This window comes from Peromyscus californicus, unplaced genomic scaffold (assembly GCF_007827085.1).
Source record: "Peromyscus californicus insignis strain IS unplaced genomic scaffold, ASM782708v3 Scaffold_9__1_contigs__length_137607984, whole genome shotgun sequence".
NCBI classification, from domain to species: domain Eukaryota; kingdom Metazoa; phylum Chordata; class Mammalia; order Rodentia; family Cricetidae; genus Peromyscus; species Peromyscus californicus.
Window position 1 is genome coordinate 56,405,554 of NW_026294617.1, and position 23,270 is coordinate 56,428,823.

At 35.7% G+C, this 23,270-nt stretch overlaps 1 protein-coding gene across 3 annotated transcripts in view; it reads left to right on the forward strand.

The window, feature by feature from the left end:
• Fstl5 (follistatin like 5) overlaps positions 1-23,270 on the forward strand; it is a 596,643-nt gene that overhangs the window by 207,841 nt on the left and 365,532 nt on the right. For all 3 annotated transcript variants that reach the window (XM_052730071.1, XM_052730070.1, XM_052730069.1), the window contains exon 4: positions 8,407-8,655. In XM_052730071.1, the coding sequence (XP_052586031.1) occupies positions 8,407-8,655 (249 nt within the window). The remainder of the gene's footprint in view (positions 1-8,406; positions 8,656-23,270) is intronic.

A 23,270-nucleotide genomic window follows, 5' to 3' on the forward strand; every position in this document is an offset into this window, starting at 1 on the left:
TGTTGCTGCAAAAGGTGAATTAGCCGGGGCAATGCTGGAGAACTCACCCTGGTGGTGAGGACAGGGAAGAACTGGTTGGAGGACCAACCTGACAACTGCCCAGGCCCAGATCCAGGGTTTGGCCCATCCCAACATCCACTCCATCTACGATCTGCTGGAGCACATGAAGGGACCTGACCCTCAGACGCAAAGCTGCAGGTTCTCCACAACAGGAGGCAACAACAGGATATCCAGGAAGAGTTCCAGTGAGGGCTCAGAATCGACAGTGTAGTAGAAACCAGAGACCTAGAAGGAGACTAATGACTCTTTGCAATGAACACTTGCAAGTAAAGATATATGAACAAAGGGGTTTACTGGTAACTCACTGTGTCACACCACAACTTCCATGATGAGATTTTAAATCCCCTCCCCTTTTAATTTTTTTTCCCTTTTTTCTCTGAAAATTTGTTTTAGTTGGGGGAGGGTTCAGGGGCAGAAGGTGGATGCCAAGGGATGGGGAAATGAATGAGATCAAGATACATGACGTAAAAGACATATAGGATAAATAAAAAGAAAAGAAACAGACAAAAGGAATCGAAAAACACAAATTATCACTGTGCAGCACTTTTTCCTGCCTGAGGTGGACTGGTCTTGAATCACAGTGAGGCCTGTGCTGTGCAACCCTGAGTGAATCCGAAGACCTAGTCCCTTGCAGTTGCCCACCTCACCAAGAAGCCACTTGACTTTGTTCAGCAGTCAGAACGGAGTCAGTTTGGCCTCCAAAACCCTCAACAGGGGTATCCCTGAGTTCATTGTGATGGCATCAGATGCTGAGGCCTTTGAGATCATCCTGCATCTCCCACTGCTGTGGGAAGACAAGACTCTCCCCTATGTATTTGTGCCGGTGTGATCTCTAGGCCTGTCTTCACCTGTTCTGTCACAATCAAAGAAGGCTTTCAGTGAAAGCAGCATATCAGTTCCATTCATTGAACGGCTCCTGATGTAGGCCTGTGACTTCTACCCCTCCCCGTCAACTCCCACCTTAGCTGTATATCATATTGTCCATTAGCAGGCAGTGTTTTCAGGCATATTTGATTATAATATTGTGCTACATTTGTTTTTAGTATTTTTAATTTATCTTACAGTGATGGTTTGTTCCAAATTTCCCCATCTCCACACTCTCTTTTACCATTTTCTTAGTCATTCTTAAAAAAAGAAAATAAAATGCTACCTAAGACAGGTGAGAGGCAGAATGTCAACATTTAACAGCTGGAGGAACCAGAAGCCTAAGGGAGTGACAGTGTCTACTTTCCTCTGCAAATTCCTTCATCTGTGCAGAGCAGGGTGACAGTAACTCATACCTTTGCACACCGGATCTCTGTAAATGTCTCCATGACTGAGGAGTTTGCTTTGGGTAGCAGTTCCCCTCACACCTATTGTTTAAAGCAGAAGTTTGATAACATTACACTTATGTCAAAGTGACATTCATCAATGTTCTCCTGTATTCTTGATGTTACTTTATAATCTTACCCCATCCCCAGCAGTGCTCCTGAGGGTTTTAAGGCAGTAACAATTCAAACAGATGTTCTGCAGGCACCAGAGACAGCCTGGATGGGTTTGATTGCCTGGATATTGAGGAGAGTCAGGAACAAGGATCAGTCTATTGGTGTCAGAATAAAGGATTCCGGGGAAATTGTGGCTGTTTGGCTGGAAACTACAGGAGACACATTACTATCCCGAAAAGATTTTTTCTTTAGTGAATGGGGATTTTTCATGGAGCAGTTTGACAACCACTGTGAGAGACCTTACCATTTTGGTCCCACAGCATAGATCAAATGCATTTTTTATCACTTGAAGGGCATTGTAGGGGTTTGTTCATTCTTGAGCATCCTAATAAAGAAAAATGTTTATATTTTATTTTACGTGAAAAGGAAATTCAAACTATTGAAATGCAAACTATCAGTGAGATATCAGGCTAGGTCGATAGGAATGCATGCTTATTGTTGGAGAAGTATAAAATAGTGTATCCACTCCCAAATTATACACTTACCATTTGATAAAGCATGTGCACTCCTACTATTTACTAAACCAATGGTATTCACCCTTCCTAATGCTGTGTCTTTTTAATACAGTTCCTTATGTTGTGATGACCTCCAACCACAAAATTATTTTCATTGTTGCTTCATAACTGTAATTTTGCTGCTGTTATAAATCATAATGTAAATATATGTGTTTTCCAATGGTCTTAGTTAACACCTGTGAAAGGAGTCGCAACTCACAGGTTGAGAACTACCATTAAAATACTCTGAAAATATAAAACATATCTGAGAACATTTGTTTATGTGATTTTTATAAAGTCAAATATTAGAAGTAACTTAGACATTTTTCAATAGGTGAATGAATAAACAGATTGATAATCTATACAGTAGGATACTAGGCAACACTAAAAATGAAATTTCCTAAAAACCTGTGAATAGATATGGAGCAATCCATAAGGCATATTTTTCCGTAAAAAACAACACTAAATCAGCCCTGGAAACACACACACAAGTGACATTATATGGATTGAGCAATTTATATTTTGGAAATATATGCATATACATATACATATGTGCATGAATACCATTAATGAAAGAAGAGAAGATTAATTTGAGAAAAAGTTGGGAAAAACAGAAGGGTTTTAAGGTAAGAAAAGGAAGGAAAAATGTAATTATATTATAATTTAAAAAAACTGTTAAAAAATGGGATTCATAATGTTTAATTTCAACTATAGGACATTCTGGAATGCCCTAAGATGGAGATCAGAGGTTGTCAGGGGCTCAGGAGACCAACGACAGAAAGAAATGGTTGCATGGACTCACTCTTAAAGAAAACATTTGACAATGCCCAATCATGGTGCAGCTCTTGCTACAGCGTTGATGCAATATGCCGATGCTGGGGAGCCTGTATGTTCTGGGTGGTGGCAGATTGTAGGAGACGTCTCTGCACTCCTGCTTATTTTGTCTTTAAAAATACACTATTGGGCCGGGCGGTGGTGGCGCACGCCTTTAATCCCAGCACTCGGGAGGCAGAGCCAGGCGGATCTCTGTGAGTTCGAGGCCAACCTGGGCTACCAAGTGAGTTCCAGGAAAGGCGCAAAGCTACACAGAGAAACCTTGTCTCGAAAAAACCAAAAAAAAAAAAAAAAAAAAAAAAAAAATACACTATTGCAGCATTAACTGAAGATCTCATAAGTTGTTCCAAATAAGATAGGGAGACAGTACCAAATCCAAGGTAGAGATGACCCTCTCTTCTCATGGGTTGTCTTCAGTAGTGACACAGGAGCAACACCAGGAGATGCAGGCCACAATCACAGAGGTCACGGAAAGGTCACACTGTGTAGTCCTCTGCATGCCTTCCAGTTGTTTGCTACACTTATCACTAGCCATGAAACTTATGAGAAATGAAACCATTTTGTTACCTTACAATATACAAAACAAAATTTTATTTAGGTTTCCCAACTTTCTATACGTGGGTGGCAAATTATCATGAAAATGGATGCTTGCAACTCTAAATCAAAATATATAATTATGGAAATGAAACTTTTGTATCCTCTCCCATTTTCTGTATTTCTTGTTTCTCTTTTTCATTTCAATTTTTAAAGGTTTTCATTATTTTTAACTTTTTGGCATCTGAGAAAAATATCGTGTTAGAATTTCTTGGCAATTTTAGGGGTGTTATTTTGAAGCACACTAGCTCAAACACTTCCTTGATGTACCTTGCCTGTGTCTTTATTTTGTAATGGGGTTTGTTATATAGACCATGTTGGCCTAGAACTTGATGTCTGTCTACATCCATTTATATAATTCCCAGAATACAGGCATATGATACCTGCCCAGCCTCAACAGACTTTTTAACACAGTTTGTTGGGAAAGACTATTATTATAACAATTTTATTTGTATATCCTGTTGCTAGATCCATAATAACTTATCATTCTTAATCATAATCACTGCATTCCTTAATCAAATTTTCCATACCAGACACTTCCATTGCCATGTGTACTGAATCTTCTCAGCAACTGCTTGATAACATTATTAACTTTGTTGCTATTTCTCTCTTATTTATTTAAGTAATACATAATGAATTCTAATAATGTTATTTGATAAAAAATGAGGCTTGAGCATTTAATTAATTTGCTAATACCATTCTCAGTGAAGACTGGTAATAAAATTTTAAAAGTCAAAGTTGCACTTACCCATATGAAACAAATCAAATAACAAAGCCTTAGATTAATAGATCAACTTATCATATATAAGTCAAAATTAGTTTATATTTGGTATAGTTGAGGATATTTTAGATTATGTAAATATTTTTAAGTTGAGCATTGTCAATATGTGATACTTCAATGCAGGTGAAAAATACATCTTAGTCATTCTAGAGACATCTAAGTGTATTTTACATACATAACTTCAATTAGAATCATGCTTTAGCAGACAAGTTTAAACAAAGGAATTGCGTTATTGAGAGACTAAAAGCAACTTGCTAGTTACCCCTTGTTTTATTAATAGATTATCAGGTCAGACAAAACTACAGTTTAAAAACCAAAGAAAGTGAACCCTCTTCTTTGACTAAATTGTTAATAAATTAGAGTTGCTATTAAATACATTTTACACTTCAGCATCACACATGCTAGAAGACAACATGTGAAACAATGACACTAATTAAACAGTATGTTTATATTCCATATAATGATTAACTCAGCTCACCTAATCTGTTGCTTCCCCTTCCCCATTATCATTTTCAATCTTGATTCAGTCTTTTCCCCATATCCTATCATCATCAGCTTTCTGAATAATCATTGTTTAAATACCTCTGTTGTTGTTGTTTGTTTTCTTTTACTCCTTTGGGGGCCCACTAGTCATTCCCAAATAAATCACACTCGGAGGGAGGGTTATTCTTATTATAAATGACCAGCCTTAGCTAGGCTTGTTTCTTGCTAGCTTTTCTTTACTTAAATTAACTCCATCTGTCTTTTGCCTCTGGGCTTATCCCATTTTCTTACCCCTGTAAATCTTATTCTTACTCTGTGGCTTGCTGTGTAGCTAGGTGGCTGACCAGGAGTCCGCCTCCTTTTCTGGCTTCTTCTTCTCCCAAATTTCTCCTTCTATTTATCCTCTCTGCCAGACAGCCATGCCTCTTTCTCATTCCTGCCTCACTATTAGCCATTCAATTCTTTATTAGACAATCAGGTGTTTTAGACAGGCAGAGTTTAACTTCACAGAGTTAAACAAATGCAACATAAACAAAATTAACATATCTTAAAATAATATTCTGTATGCCTCAGCTGTGTTGGGTGCATTATGACATCCACCTTGGTGCTGTGTCCCTTAATCTTTTTTGTGCCCCTTACCAGGTCTCTAAATCTTTGCCTCTAAAGTACTATCTTATTCCATTTGTAAAACATTTGAAGAAATTATCAATTTTTTTGCACCCCAGGCAAGCAATATCACAACTTACAAATAAAAAGAAATTCACTTTCAAAGGTTTCACTCAATGTTAGCTATGTATCTGATATCGTCTTTCATGTATTTATATATATATATATACATATATATGTACATATATATAGATCTATAAATCTATTAAAGAGAAGCAAATTATGATTGGGAAGCTACAACAAATGTCTTTAATATAATATTGTGCAATTCTGCTTTTTGGTGTGATATTTAGCTTTTAATGTTTCAGTGTTTATAATTTGAACATTTAGTAATGCTAGGAGGGCACAGAAATTATCAAATGATGCAAATATAGAGTCCACTGTTGGAGAAACAAATGCTACTTTACCAAGCTACAAGTCAATCCTTAATTAAAATTAATTAAATGTGTTATCTGACTGTACTTTAAGAAAATCTTTGACATGCTGATCAGATTTAATTGATTTAACATTAGCTGAAACTTAAATTTAACATTAGTTGTGGTTAATTACTGTCACAAAGGATATGTCCTTTTCATTTACATAAATAAACTTTCTCAAGGAATTCATATAAATCAATTGCATTTCTTTTAAATGTAGTAACAATGAGTAACAAAAACTTCTAGCTAGAATGTAAAATACTCTATTTATGTAAACAAAATGGCCAGCATTTTAATTGAAATCTCTGATTCAGAACAGGATATAAAAGCAAGAATTTAGGAATAGAGACTCTTGGAGACACACATCAACCTCAGTGTACCAGAAAGAGCAATCTGTTACCATACCAACATTAGTGTACCAGACAGCCACATGTTATTACACCAACCTCATGTACCATATAGTGCCACCTGGTATCACACCAACATTGGTGTGCCAGATAATGCCACCACCTGGTATCACACCAACATTGGCATACCAGATAGTGCCACCACCTGGTACCGCAACTCAGCCAAGGGAAACTGCAATATTTCCATGAGCTGCCTCAGCTTTACTAACTGGTGAAATTATCACTCTTTTAATAAACCATCTCTCGGTAAATAAGTATTTTTCTTGATAAATTTTAGTATTTAGCTGTAAAAATAAAGATATAAAATTATCTAAAACATAACAATGACAGAAAAATTCCTGATAGTCTGTCAAACAGCAGAGAGACCTCTGCCGTGAAGGTTAGGATTCACTGGGAAAAGCAAGCCCAGCCCTCTACTCCATGCAAGTTTATCATCCTTGTCCCTTAATGTGTAGACTAGACCAGACTTAATCATCTAGCATACACCTCTGACACTCCATGAAACCAATAAAAGTAAAGAATTTTATTAGTTTCTGGGAACTGAAGAACATGTTCTTTCCAAACCTCTGTCATGATATATGGTGGCTATCCCAATGCAGCCCCTCTCCAGGTTAGAGGCTCGCTCTCTCTCTCTCTCTCTCTCTCTCTCTCTCTCTCTCTCTCTCTCTCTCTGTTCTGTCTGTCTGTCTGTCTGTCTTCCTGTCTGTCTCTTTCCCCCTCTCTTATCAGTCTGACTCTTGTATGCTATTATACCATACCTTTGTACTCCTAATGCCCTCTCCCTTCAAGGTCTAATCATGATAGCTTCTCTCACATCATAATGAGGGTCACTATCCTAATAGTGATTATTCTGCAGGGTAATTTCATATCAATTCCTTTCCCAGTCTTAACATTCTGACCTGTACTTTTTACATAGCATACCATCTAGCATCTCCCAAAATCCCTTGCATATGGAAGAGGAGGGTGGAGTAGTGGCTGGAGTCATGCCAACCTCTTTCCTACTGCCAATAGCTAAGCTATCATTTCTCTGTAATATTCTGCTCAGTTAGTTGCCATGACTACTGAGCAAAGTAGCCCAAGATGGTGCTGGAATGATCATGCTATGCCCAGTGAAAGAAAGACCACACTACTACACGATTTTTCAGCTCTGTGTCACTCAAAACCAAAAAGGGCTGAGCATCATTCTGAAATGTGATAGAAAGTTTTTTTTAGACACAATGGAAAACAGATTAGAGAAATTAACTTACTGGCAACCAATAGCAACCATGGTATTTGGGCATGGCATGATGAGTTGTTACTTAGTTTGGATATGAAGTGATGAATTGGAACTGTGGTTGATGGAACTCTGGCTATTTCCACTTGTCAGCAACTCAGCTTTTTGTTAAAGCTGTGTACCCCGAAATTTTAGTTTGGTCTATGTATGTCCTGAGTTAGGTTATTGCTTGTACTATGCCATTGATATTGGTATGGTTTTGTATAATTTTAATTTAGCTGATCTAAATTTGACTTGGAATCAAAGTATGAAGATAAAATTAAAGTAATTTATGAGCTTAATTTATAATATCAAACTAGTATTTTAACTTTTCTCAGTTGTATGAAAGTTCATTTTGAAGGGTCAATAATAATAGCTAAGAAATAAAGCTTCATGCATGTAAAATTTTTTAGTGTTACTCAAGGCACACTTTGAACTCTGCTTACAAATTTGTTCTTGTAATTATTATGGTGTCATCATGTAGATTCAATTGAACTCCAAAGAATAACTCCAAACTTATAGTTACATAGATGGACCTGGATAACCTCAGTGGGTCACAAAAAAATGTCAGACATGAACATGAGAAAGAGATTTGTAAGGGGGCTGGGTAGTAAGAAGACATAAGGAGGCAATGGTGGGAATGGTCAATATGCATTGCATAACACCTTCAAAATGTCTAATATTATTCTTAATAATAATAAAAAGTCCTCTAATTTCAATGTACTCTGAAAAGGGAAAGTAGAACTAGAGGTGAGTAACCAGAGAAGAATCTGACAGCCTTTGAAATGGTTCCTATTTGGTTTTATTGCAAGTTCCTTCATTATGTATTTCAATTTCTGTAATAGTTTTTGAACACACTGTTCACCTGATATTTTGAAATGAACTGGTTATATCAACAAGAGAACCAAATGATTTCCTTTTTTTTTAATTTCCAGAATTTCTAATTCAGGATGGCCCTTTTGGATCTTGTGAAAATAAGTACTGTGGCTTGGGGAGGCACTGTGTCATCAGCAGAGAGACAAGGCATGCAGAGTGTGCCTGCATGGACATTTGCAAACAGCACTACAAACCTGTGTGTGGATCTGATGGGGAATTCTATGAAAACCATTGTGAAGTTCACAGAGCTGCCTGCCTGAAAAAGCAAAAGATCACCATTGTTCACAATGAAGACTGCTTCTTTAAAGGTAAGAGCAGGGTGAGGCCTACAGCGTCATAGTCCTCTATCTTTCCTATTCTTTATTAGTGCTGTTAAGATTTAAGTATAGTATGATTTTATCTCTGTAAGTGTCTAAAAAAGGAAAATGACAAAATAAGCTTAACAAAACCAAGAAGCATCAGAGTACGGAAATTTGCATGGATAGAATTCTGATATTCATTTATGAGAATAAAGCTGGCCAAAATCTGACTCACAATTTAATATAGCATTCAGCATTGCACCATATGGCTTCCCAATCATGGAGTTATTATAGGGACAGAGGGTAGCCAGTTTAGTCTGTAGATAAAATCTCCCCAGTGCAAAACACCTAAAATGCGATTGAAGGCACAGGGAATGCCAAGCCATGCTGTGGCAGTTTCTCATTTCTTCTTGATCAGCAGAACAGTTTCAGTTTGCAGCATGTAACTCAAATTATATGGGACCTCTAATTACTCACTTCAATAACAATAATGTCATAAGAAACTCAATTAGCAAATCTGAGACAATGATGGTTTAACATTTTAAAGTATTATTGTTTGCATTCATACAATTGAAATGATGGTCTAGTGAATAGCACTTCTGAATTAGTAATGAGATATGCCATTTTATCATGTTCTATAGATAAATCACCAAAAGACTTTAGCATCATATATTTATTTATATCTCGGTTTATTACTTGATTATTTAAGTTGGAGGAAGTGTTTTTTTTTTATGTTATGACTCATTTAAATTCTAGAGTCAAGTATGAAACATCCATCATTCTAACAGATCAATGATGAAGTTGATTCTTGAAGTTTGGTGAATGCCTGCATCTCAGTTAATCAGAATACTCCTTAAATGTGCTCACACTATATAAATGACAGGACATTTCTTTCTTGAATTTGGGTTAAAATATATTGCAACCCTTCATTTGCCAATTTATTAACAAATGATTTATAGTTGTTAATGTTCAATATAATTTTTCAATAAAGTGTATTTCAAGGAGGCAAAAATGCTAACAGGACACTTTTTAAAAAAATTTTATAATTAATTTAATTTTACATATCAGCCACGGATTCCCCTTTCCTCCCTCCTCCCCCCCACTCCCCTTTGGCCTCCCCCAAATCCACCCCCCCATTCCTACCTCCTCCAAGGCAAGGACTCCCCTGGGAATTCAGCTCAGTCTGGTAGATTCAGTTGAGGCAGGTCCAGTCCCCTCCTCCCTTCACCTAGGCTGAGCAAAGTATCTCAGCATAGGCCCTAGGTTCCAAAAAGCCAGCTCATGCACCAAGGACAGATCCCGGTCCTACTGCCTGGGGGCCTCCTAAATAGTTCAAGCTAATCGACTTTCTCACTTATCCAGAGGGCCTGATCCAGTTCCATGGGGGCTCCTCGGCTACTGGTTCATAGTTCATGTGTTTCCACTAGTTTGGTTATTTGTCCCTGTGCTTTTTCCAAACATGGTCTCAATATCTCTTGCTCATATAATCGAACAGGACACTTTTAAGATAGCATAAGATCTGGTATGCTGTGGTCATTGTGGCTTCTAGAAGCAACATATGATGTGAAAGAGTAAGAGCACTGTAGCTATACACTGCATCCTGTGGACATTTTCCAAAGAGTTTTGCCACAGTAGATTCCCCTCCTTTACTAAATGGAAGATGTTATGGATTCAAATTCATCTCTTTGTCTTTTCAGTTCAAGCAATGTCATCAATATTTAATTGTTTATGTTAGACTTTTAAAGGGAAGAATATTTTTTCAGTCATTTTAACCTAAGATGGTAGAATAAAATATTATACTACCACACTGGCATCATAAACTTAAGGAAATCGTATTTAATATGTAACTAAATAAGTACATTAAGTTATAGTCTTATTCTTTTTCAATAACTTTTTTTGTGTGTGCATGTTGACATATGCACATGTGCATGCCTACAGTGTCCACAAAAGCCAAGACTTTCAGATCCATTGGAACTGTGTGATTGTTAGTTACCTAGTTTGGGTACCGGGGTACAAAACCAGGACATCTGGAAGAGTAGTGTGCACACTTATCTATATAATCCTATTTTAAAGTGAGATTCTGTTCATCTGACATGTACAATTGAACATATGGAAACATGATTAAATATCATTTTAGATGATAACCAGTGTATTTAGTGTTCTGCCTGATTACTGAGCACTCATTTACAATGTCATCAAATATTTAAATCAACAAGAAATGTATGAACAATAGTCTGAGTCTCTTTAGAATTTACCATTCAATGATTGGCTGAAAAACTTCTGTCCTTTAGACTCATCCTGAATGTTAATTAAATTTATGTATGCTTCAAAATACATTTTCATCACAGAGTATTGAAATACCATTTATTTTATTTAGAGTTAACATTAATATATTTCCAGCTCCCAGAAGTTGAGGATTTTATGTTTGTTTGTTTTAGCATTATGCCTAAGGAAGTTAGTTTCTAAAATGCCTTTATTTGAGCAGAGAAAGGGTAAATAAAAAACAAAACAAAGTACTTGTCCTGTTAGGAGTGTACACGTGGCCACTTTGAAATGTGAAATAGATTCCACTCTCAGAAGCTGGCTTTTATTGCAGTGTTTTGTAATAGATGCTGTGATTATGAACTATTTTTTTCCAGAATTGTAATCTTTTACCTTGTTTCTTACAATGTCATATTGGAAACAATTAAAAATATTAAGTTCACAACTGAAAAAATCTTGTAATTAGTTAGATGATTCAAATACAAAGTCAAACCAAGTCAAAACAAATCAAACATACAGCACATTTTGTATTTTAAGACTGAAAATTGACAACTGTGAAAAATCTCAGATGAGAAATTAGCAAAGATCTATCAAACTAATCCAGGTTAATTTTTAAATCAACATTTTTATTGTTTAAGAATTGCATACATTGATGTAATGTGTTTGGATGAAATCCAAACTCTATTCCCTTCCTCTGACTCCTTTATTTTCCCCAAAGTTTTACAGAGCAGAGCCACACCCACCTTTCAGTAGCCTGCTACAGGTAGGGACTTGAATTCAGGACATAAAATAGTTGTTATGACACAGAGACTAAGATGTTTTTGGCCATTGCTTTAAGATATTGTCCTTACTTTAAAAATCCACTTCTTAAGTTATATTAGATCTTTACTACTTGTATCATTTTGACTACTGAGGTGAATAAGGGGACTGCCATGTGTCATAAATTTGAATAGAGCAAAATACATACACAAACGTGTGAATAAGTGAGTCTGAATCATGTGTGGGAACTGGATGAGAGTCAGAATCCTAGTTATATGTAGTACCATAATTAGAACAATACTGCCCTTGGAAGAAACTGCATACAGGGCACATGTGATCTACATATTATTTTCTACAAATTTATGTGAATCAACAATTATCACAAAATATTAAATCATAAATATTGAAAAATATCAGAAAATAGTCACTATTTAAAGAAGGCATCAGTTATACTATTCACTACTTGTTTGATTTTAAGTTATTCCTATTTGTTTTGTAAAGTGAGTTTACCAGGTACATGTTTGGTAGTTGTATTTAAATTATTAAAGTAGATTTAATTTGTGTAATCATAGGTATTGATTGATTGATCAAAGTTGTGCTTAGAATGTACATTAAAATATCTGTACCTTGTGAAATATTTTATATAGTCTTACTTCTGTCGCATTTATTACTTACTGTTAAATACTGAAATGTCTCTGTAGCAATCATAGTATTTACTAAAAATGAAATGTATAAATTATTTTACCAAAATGTATTTTAGTGATATGTGACTTGTGGACCTAGAGGTACAATATTTCATGAACACATTTATTTTCTAAATTAGTTCTATCTCCATTTATTCCATCATGAAACAGTGGCTCTGGTTGGAAATAAGGTTTAGCATTTGTTATTGGCATCAGTTACTTTGTAGTAATGTGCAGCATAACTTAAATGTTATACTTTTACACAATTCAAAGCCATTTATTTTTGTGCTAAGAGACTCTTGCCTGAAAGTCATTTTTTTTAAGGGTTGTCTAAACTGTATGTATACACACTAGCACTACAAGTACCATTTCCTGACACTGGGTCAGTCTGTCACGCAAAGTGGGATTTACTTACTCAGAATGTAGAGGTTAGCTGGAGTACGAAAACTCAGATACAAACTATGCCAAAACAAAGAGGGAATTAAACCTCTTATGAGAAAGTCAATTGAACAGAAACCCTTTTGCCATTTACTGTGCTGGGAATAAAACTGCCATAAAGGCAAATGTTCTGTGCACTTAAATGTACATCACAAACAGTAAGAACTTGGAGCTCTGGTTGTTACATTTATCCATGCACTATTTGAATGAAATTTCACATTGTTTCCTTTTTCCTCACATAATCTGAACAGGCATTTCCATACCATTTCATGTGTTTTTAACATGACTTTTAAATCAGAGAATTACAGAAGCTACAGTTGAAAATGGCTGAGAGTGATATTTTTAAACACATCAGTGAATATCATGAGCTACTTTGCATATATATTTAGGATGCCTTTCTTTTGCAAAGTGCACCTTCAAAACCTTCTATTTTATTTTATGTTTAAACATTCTGTTATACCACTTTAAGAAAAACAAATGAACTTGGAGGACTAATACACAGGTTTTTATTTGTTTACTTGTTTGGTGAGTATTAATCATCTGAAATTCAGGTTGATGGTGAGATTAGTAACATGGGCAATGATAAAGTTGGCAAACTCACCCAAGCGGACAACAGAAGTGGTTTTTTCTCTGATTTTACTCAGCACTTATCAAAAATGCTTTAATTTCATTAATTTTGGTGAATTTATGTGAAAAGTTCCTGAATTTGCTGGTATAAAACAGTTGCCTCACTTCATGTTGACATTAGCTTGATACAATGTTTCCCCTAATTTTAAGGACATATGTAATATATTTGTTAAAATGTACATGATTATATATTTACCTGTCATTTATAAATAGTTATTAGATTCATGATACATATATATATATATATATATATATATGTGTGTGTGTGTGTGTGTGTGTGTGTGTGTGTGTGTGTGTGTGTGCAGTATAAAATGAAAATGAGCTAAATATTAAAATAATATTTAGGCTAAATAAATCACTCAATGAGGGTTTTTATGAGGGATACTCAACAAATATGTTACATATATTACAATGCCTGGAAGAATAGATCATTGGGAGAACATTTGCATAACATGCGGGAGACCCAGAGTCCAACACCCAGATCAGAAAGAGAGAGAAAGAAAGAAAGAAGGACATAATATAAATAATATAGGAATTATACACACACATATATAATTATATATATGAAAGGAAGGAAGGAAGGAAGGAAGGAGGAAGGGAGGGAGGGAGAGAAGGAGAGAGGGAGGGAGGGAGGGAAAGAAGGGAGGAAGGAGGGAAGGAAGGAGGGAGGGAAGGAAAGAAGGTAGCAGGGAGGGAGGGAGGGAGGGAGGGAAGGAGGAAGGAAGAAAAGAAGGAAGGAAGGAAAGAAGGAAGGAAGGAAGGAAGGAAGGAAGGAAGGAAGGAAGGAAGGAAGGAAGGAAAAGAAGAAAAGAAGCAAGCAAGCTTTCAAACAGGGAGAACTTGAGAGGGCAGCAGAGGAAGACAAGGAGGATACCAGCAATAGTCAAACTTTTAAAGAAACTTGTAGCAGTGGTTCTAATTCATCACAGTGAATCAATGTACTGAAAGGAAGTCAACAAGCTCAGGTAAATATAAATGACCTGACAGCATTCAAACGGAAAGTGAATGTTGACCTCAGTTAGAAACTAAGGGATGCTATGTTTACCGTTAGTGTGCAAATGGGCTTTAGTAGTTTGCACCATGTATTTCCCCTCTGGTAATGACTTCCACATGAATATTTGCAATCACTCAAAGACACTCTGACTTTAATGGTATTTGTAGAGAATATTTCATAAATTTAGCAGTTCTTGACTATTGGAACAAAACAGTGGTATAAAATGACTGAATTTATCACTAGAACTTCAGTATTTATGCACATTTGATTGGAATGCAAGTTGACAGTTGAGGTCACACATGTGTTTTAGGTTTAAAGTCTAGCCTTGTTTGTGGTCAAATTGTCAAAAAACGAAATTTTCCAGGTTATAACAAAGTGATTGTAGTAAATTTTCTGATTTTTGATGAGAATATTTACAAAAATATTAATAAGTTTGGGAATATACTTTTTATTCAATGCCATTTGAAAACAATAATTTTATAATTTTTACCATGTACAGAATAATTGTGTTTAAATTATCATACATAGAGTATTTATTGGATAGTTAAAAATATTATTTTACTATCTCAGTTTTCTTCTTAATTCTCATACCAATATTAAAGGTTAAGAAGTAGGTTTGTCATATTTAATTTTTTCAAAATATCCCATTTGTGGTATGTGATAGTTAAATTTAACTTTCAAATATTTACACAATTTTGTTTGTTATGTTATATTTTTAAACTATAACTTCTTCCCAGTTTTAAGTATTGCATCTTGCTATTTCGTGTTTTATTTTCTTTGACTGTATGAACTTTTCATAACAGTTGTGAGCATAATATTAAAGAAGGCAACAACTCAAAGCCATTTTAGTAATTCAAATACTACTTCTATCTTCAGGCCTTTTAGACACAGTTGGTCATCCTTGATCAATAGCAACTTTAGCATTATGTTCATTTTCTTACTATCTTGTTTTCAGTTGCCAAATATGACAGTGGTATATCTTCAGAAGGTTAAAAAGTGAAGAATGTTGTTTTTTCTTTTTTAAACAAATCAAAACCAAACCATTACATTCAATATGGTTAACTTTTGGCCTTAACTTGTGTCTTTGAAACTCAGGATAATGAAAATAATAATTGATCATATTTTACATACAAAACTGGGATAAAATATCTTTAAAATGAGTATGAGAATTGTTCTCTCTTAATTTGAGTTATATTCCTTTTAAAATTGTTTTTCAAACTTGCCCCCAGCTATTTCAGAGAACATTTGCAAATTTATTCACGATAAAAATTAAAATGAAATGTAAAAGGTAATAGCTTTGCATGTTTTCCTCTAGACAGCTATGTGGAAGGAAAACATTTACACACAAATGCATTCGATAAAGAAAACTAGATACTTTCAAGTACAGTGTAAATATATTATGGTTAGTTAGCAATGCTGCTCCTTTGACACTGGTTAAGAAAAATAGAAGAACACGTCTTTGGATTGGTTATGGTAGCAAAACACCTGCAATCCTAACACTCAAATGATAGAGGCAGGAAAATCATTTCAAGGAGAAACATTTCAAGGTTGTCAGACCCTTGTGTAGTCAGTTTAAGGCTAGTCTTAGTTACAGAAAAGCTTTTCCAGAAAACAAAACAAGCAAACAAACAACAAATATGTAAAAATTCAATAAATGAAGAATGTCTTCAGCTTAGTTAATATCAGTGTAAATAAATTTAACTGAATAATATTCAGTAAGTTTTAGAAGAAGAGTCAGAGTGTTATATGTAGTGATTTATCAGTCACACATAGCAGAAATTCAATACTTTGTGTAGCATATATTAAAGCAGATCATCCACATTTAATGTATTCTCTACATAATAATCACCCTAATGGATGCTTCTAATCAAAATATGCACATCTAATGTTTTGCATAATGGGTTTCTAAAGTTATCCCATGAAATCCGGACATTAGCTGTCAATACATTCTTTTTTCAGTATATTTTTCTTTTGGCCTAACCTAAATTGCACACTTACAAATCTCCATAAAAGATCTCTAGATCTGGTGTTGAACCATGAATAGATAGATGTGAAACAGTAGGGGGTTCATACATTTTAAATAACTATTGCGAATATTTAGCTAACATCATATTATAGTCAAACTAACAGAATTGCTATTTTGCATTGGGATGTCAGTCAGGACATTGAAGGAGAGCAGGAGGTGTACAATTGAGAACTATAGATACATTAATAGAGTTACAAATCTAAGGGTCTCTGCCACTAAAATGTGGTTAGAAATTAAGAGCAAACTCAGAAGATCACAGAGCTCAGGACAAAAATATGATGCACTTTATACTTCCAAGCATGGGCAGAGCCCAGCACAGGACACAGCTGCATATTTACTGCTGGTACAGGATACACATTAAGACAGTACTGACATGTAGAATGTAAACAGGAAATTTGTAAATGGACAGACTCATGAAATGTATTAAATCTTTCTGAAGTTGGTTAGGCTAGGTGTTGGGAAATGAACACTGATTTGGAAAGCTTTAGGTCATGTTGAACTTTGGAAAGAGTGAAGAGATAGAAAATTAGCCCAGAGGAAATGAGATAGCAAATGCATTAGAACGTGATGTGAATAAAGGCAGGAATGTGTCAATGTGTCCTGCCAAGTGTGGCACATGATTGGAACAAGAAAGTAGCTAAAGGAACAGTGATGGGGCACAAACTGGAGATAATTCAAGAGAGGGACTGTGCTGGCCAGCAAAATTGATACCCAAGGCACAGGGGCAAAGTACATTCACTACCCATACTCCACCTGAAAAATAGAATAGGTCCCCTCAGGGTCATATAATTATGTACATTTTACATTATGAAGGTTTCCTTTGTGCATAGTTTTTTTATTGAAGTAAATTAATATTTGGTTGAAAATAGCAGTGTACAAAGTTCTTGCAGTTTTGAGTAGTGGGAGAAATTCTGCGAGACAAGAAACCAGACAGTGAAAGAGAAGGATGGAGATCAAGTAAGATTTCACATGGTGTAGGGGGAATCAAGTACCATTTCCCACAATGAGCAGGGGTGGGGAGGAGAGAATCAAGCAGGATTTCCTACATTTGTCACAATCCTGTAATACCACTGCTTATAAACTCATAGTGAGAATATTCTGTCTATTTCTTCTCTAAAAAGGAATAGTTGCTTTTATTAAGGCACTAAAAGGATAAAAAGTGAAGTTTAGCAAAGATTCTAATTTTAACAAGAAAGAGATAGTAAGGGTCCAAAGTAATGTTCCCTGGTTCTCTTGGGGAAGAAGGATCATGCTCTCCTATTTATGTATATTCCTACTTCAGAAAGACTTTTGAAGTAGTCTTTAGCACACACAGGAGGCCTCTGTTATCCATTTTTTCTTTCTTTCAACAGTTTCAGGTGTGCATAATCCACCACAGTTTGAAAGTATTGAATGGAAAATCCCAGAAAAAAGTACTACATAAGTTTAAATTGCTTATCAAGTTGAGGAGGATGAGTAAATCTCCCATCATGGTTCACCTTGCTCTTTCCTGGCCAGGAAATGAATCATCCTTTCGGTTTCATGTATCCTTCATGAAATTGATATTCGTCTGCTAATAACTGAGTGATCACCTGGGTGGTCACACCAACTGTAGAGGTATTTGCCATGCTTGGGTTCATGTAACTCTTATTTCACTTAGTACTGCCCACAAGTCATAGATACCAGCCCGTAGAGATATAAAGGACAGCCACAAGTAGATTCCTTTCAAAGGAAAAAAAAAAGGTTCTTTTCCTGATAAGGAAAAAAAATACCGAAGCCATAATATCTATGCCACTTACTACACTTGGTGTCACCACACAGGTGATGTGCTGACTCCCATGTTATAAGGAATATCAGCTTAGTAGACAAAAGTATTGTTAGGAGAAAGACATATCACACTAACATGACTTTCACAGTAGCATTTTCATGGTGTTTTATTTTATCATCAGTTAATCTGAATGTAATATTCTACTTAATTTATAAGTTAAATTTTCATGGATATGTACTATACAAAAACAAGAAATGTAGTACTAATGATAGTTTTGGCAGCTATTTGGGTTCTTGGAATACATGTCTTATGGTTAAAGATTGGAGTATCACTGTAGACAAAAGTGGCTTTCAACATCTCTACATTGTGTTACACATTATGTCATCATTTCCTAATGCTGCCATTCATTTTATATCTGTTCATAGTAAAAGTAATTAATAATGGAATCTGTTTAGATGACAAAACATGCTGCATCTTTATAGTCCATTTGAAAGCATGCAGTAGCACATGGCTGGATTATCTTGATGAGGTATCCATTTCTGGTCTCAACTAGGATTTAAAAAAAAGGTTCTTGATGCACAGCTCTCCACAGAAGACAATGAATGCAAAATTTGTTTGTAAATACACATAGTGCAATCTTATTTTATTAATAATTATATAGATATGATGTATGTAACTCAATATAATTGAGAAAAACTTGTTTAAACACATGAATAACTGGGAATACTTGAGCATGCACTGAGAAAAGTATTGCATTACTTAGTCAAACCAAGTTTTGGAAGTTTGAAGTAGCTAAAATACTTCCTAAAATTTCTGTTAAACATTATCTCTTTATGTATGCTTTAATTCATTTATTCCAAATCATGTTGAAATATAGATTAATTTAGTTAACACAGGCATTTTCAGAATGACTAGTGTATAAGTCATTTGTTAGGAAGAAAGATATATTCAAAGATTAAAATGCTTTCTGAAAACAATGAGGAAAAAATCATGTGCTTTTGATGAATTTAATTGAATGTTATGTCAATGATTGACATGAATATTACATGATTAGTTTTATAGTTGCTCAAGATGCTATATGCTTATTGTGACATTTCCTGGGAACAAGAGAACAAAAATTTGCTAATTCTAGAGAAAGTACCAGTGACAGACCAATTAAAAAGTTCTATCAAAGTGAAATTTTATAGCCAATGAGTTTATAGGGTGGCTTGGAGAGTGGATAGAGGAGAAATTAGAGGAGCTTTGGCTGATTAAAGGCAACTGTATCCCCGAAAAGCCCCCTTCAGCATGGGGGACAGTGGTTGGCATAACTGGCAGGCAGCTCAGAAGATGGGCGTCTTTTCCCCTTAGTGGCTCTAACTACATATATTACCTTGGGGATGGAAGGGCATTGTGAATCCAGAAGATTCAGAGACTTCCTGAGGTTCGTGATATGTTTACTTGGGTCTTAATGAGCCTCTCTCAAGGTTAGAATGTTTCCACCTGGAGGAAGTCACCACACAACAATACTTACTAAAAATATTTTATCAAAATCAGTTTCAGCATCAAAGTCTTAATAATCATATTCCTTTCTTAACACAAAGACTTCATGTAAACTCATTTAATATGCTTACAGATGTCAAATAAGTACATATGCTTATTATAGGTCTGCACGTTTGAGAATATATGTTTTCTCACTGATGATCATTCACTGATGATCATTTTCTGATACTATAGGTTTTATTCAAAGATGGAGACATGATGCAGTCCTTGCTTTAACCTTCTTTGTGGTGATGAGTGGTTCAGTGAATCAGCTAATTGCTTGTTACATATCCTAACATAAGAAACCTTGCTGGATGAACATCTCTTAGGAACATTGAAATGACTTTATGTCAAAGGATACCTATCTGTTAACCAAGGTATTTTTTCTTAGTATTCAGGTTCTACACTGGAGTCAATCATCATTCACAGACATTCCTTTTTTATTAGCAATTTATACTTATTGACTGTGTTGTGTTTCAAATTTAAGGGGGACTATCTATAGCAATAATTAAATTAATAAAATAGCATGGAGCAGATGGAGAATTAATTTTGCCTTTCAGCGTGTATGTGAATTTTCTATAGCTTTAATGGTTGTTTAATGGTTGCTTTAGTAAGAAGACAGGATTCTTTAATCAGAATCCATATCTTCGGACTGGAGAAATGGCTCAGCAGTTCAGTTTCTCTATACAGCAGGTCACAAACATGTGTAACTCCAGTTCCAGAGGATTCTATGCCCACTCTGGCCACTGTAGGCACTGCATGCATGTTGTGCATGGTTATATATTCAGACAAAACACCCATACACATAAAATTAATAATAAATAAATCTTTGAAAAGTAATGGATGTCTCCAACTTTCCAAGATGTCTATAGACACCTAGAGGGATGTTGATTACTCACCCTGACATTTAAGAAATAAATATAAATTTGTGCATATATATTTATATATAATGTAAAATGATGGAGAATCTAGAATGGCAAATGGTGGGCTTTAACAGATGCTAACATTTTGAAGCAGAGAGATTTTGATCTACTCATCTTCAGGTCACCTGGTTATTCACCCTACATTTCTGCTCAAACATATTAACAGACATAGAACTCAAATTTCAGTTATTTCAAGGATTATCAGAAAAAAGTATTATTTTATTATTTTTAAAATTTATTTTACATACCAACCTCATATTCCTCTCCTTCCTCTCATCCTGTTCACTCCCTCCACCTCCTTTCAACTCCCCTCACCCCATCCACTCCTCAGAAAGGGAAAGGCATCCCATGGGAGTCAACAAAGCATAGCATACTAAGTTGAGATAGGACCAAACTCCTCCCCTCTGCATCAAGGCTGAACAAGGCATTCTACCATAGAGATCAGTTTCCAAAAAGCCAGCTCAGGAGCCAGGGACAGATCTTAGTAGCACTGCTAGGGGACACAAGCAGACCAAGCTACACAAAAATCACCCACATGGAGAGGACTTAGGTTGGTCCCATGCAGGCTCCCTAGTTGTTGGTCTAGAGTCTATAAGCTCTCAGGAGCTTGGGTGAACTGTCTCTTTGGGTTTCCTTGTCATGATCTTGAGCCCTCTTGCTCATATAATCGCCCCCCCCCTCTCTTCAACTTGACTCCCAGCTCCTCCCGGTGTTTGGCTGTGGATCGCTGCATCTGCTTCCATCAACCTACTGGATGAAGGTTCTATGATGACAATTAGGTTAATCACCAACCTGATTACAGGGGAAAGCCAGTTCACCCTTTCCACTGTTGCTAGGAGTCTTAGCTGGGGTCATCTGTGTAGATGCCTAGGAGTTTCCCTGGCTCAAGGAGAAACAAGTATTTCATTTATACATCTCCATACATAAATATTTCTAGGAGAACTGTATATGTAAAAGAAAAAAAGTGTGTAAACCAACAGAACAAATATTATAGATTTAATTCTCTTGTTAAAATATACCTAGGCTTTCATTAATAGTACTTTTTTGTGGAATATTAAGGAATGTGTAAACGTGAATGCCGTGCGTTTATAGGATCAGAATAATAAGTATGGTATTTAGTTGTGATGACAGTCTACAAAGCATAACAGTCGCACTTGGGGATTTAATTAAATTTATGTCAAATTTTCTTCCAAGTCCCAGAGAAAAATATTCCTGAGTAATATAACACATGTTTTGGCCTTTAGAAATTTTGACAAGTGGAAACATTTACATGACACATTAGTACATTCTCCACAACTCCAAAGGGGCTGGTTACAACATAGCAACAGCTTTTGTTCATTGATTCCACAGTAAACACTCAAACCGACTCGTCTATAAATGTTTGACTGCTGAGTCTACATCTACTGACAACAACAGGCATGAAAATCAGCATAAAGAATATCTATAAATATATAAAAAGATTATGTCCCTCCTTTAAATGTAATTCTAGTTATCTTGCCAAAGAATACACAAAAAATTCAGTGCAAGCCTCAGCCATATATCTAGCCATTATCTTACAAGCAATAGGGCTGTATCTAACTCCAGATCACATTAAATATAAATTTGATTTCAATATATTTGTAAGTCCTCTGTTTGCACCTTCCACCTACTTTGCTTTACCCTCTAGGTGCTTCCATCTTCCCATGTAGAGAGTGGACCATTGTTTCCTGAGACTTGAAAGCAGTATCTGAGAAAATTGATGGTGTTAGTTGATGCTTCAAAAATATGTCAAAATACTTGACATAATATAAAGATAATGATTTCTTTCAGTACCTGGTTTCAGTTGTTTCAACCTCACTCTCATCTGGTTCCATTGCTTAGAGCCTGAGGGAAATCAGAATGTTTTGGTGGTGGAAACATTTGGTGCAGGGGCCTGCCCCCAATGCCCAGAAAGTAACTAAAAGAAAGAAAGGGGTCAGGGATAATATTATATACCTTTCAATCAAGGTTACCCACTATCCTCTATCCTCTAAGCCTCACCTTCTAGTTCCCTCCACAACTAGAAATGTCATCAAACTCTGAATCCATTGATTAAATAAGAGCCTTCCAGATACAATCACCTTCCAGTGATTAGATCCAACAAAGGAAGAACAATCCTTTACCACATAGCCTATGTCATTTCTGACCAAAGTAAACTACATACTGAGGACATGGTTTAATTTGACTAAAGGTTTAGAAGTCTAAATCTATTATTGGCTCTGTTGATCTGGACATGTTGAGGCTTAACACATTATGGTTAGAGCATGTGGCAGGGGTGACTCCTCACCTCAAGGTGGTTAGGTAAGGACAAGAGAAAGATGAAGGTCCTAGAGATTCCAAAGCACACGCTTAGATTCTTTTCCTATTGCTGTGATAAAACATCATGGCTAAAGAAAATTCCTTAAGTTGTTTTTAAGAGTTTACTCTAAAAAACAGATATAGGATACAGTTCTTCATGGGCTAGTCAAAGTCACAGGAACTGGTTGAAGCTGGTCATATTTCATCCACAGTAAAGAAGCAGAGGAGTAAATACATGTTGGTGCCTGTGGGCCAGGCAGGAAAACTCTAGCTACACTCATCTATCACCATTTATACCATACTGTCTAGAATCCCAGCTAAGGGCAAT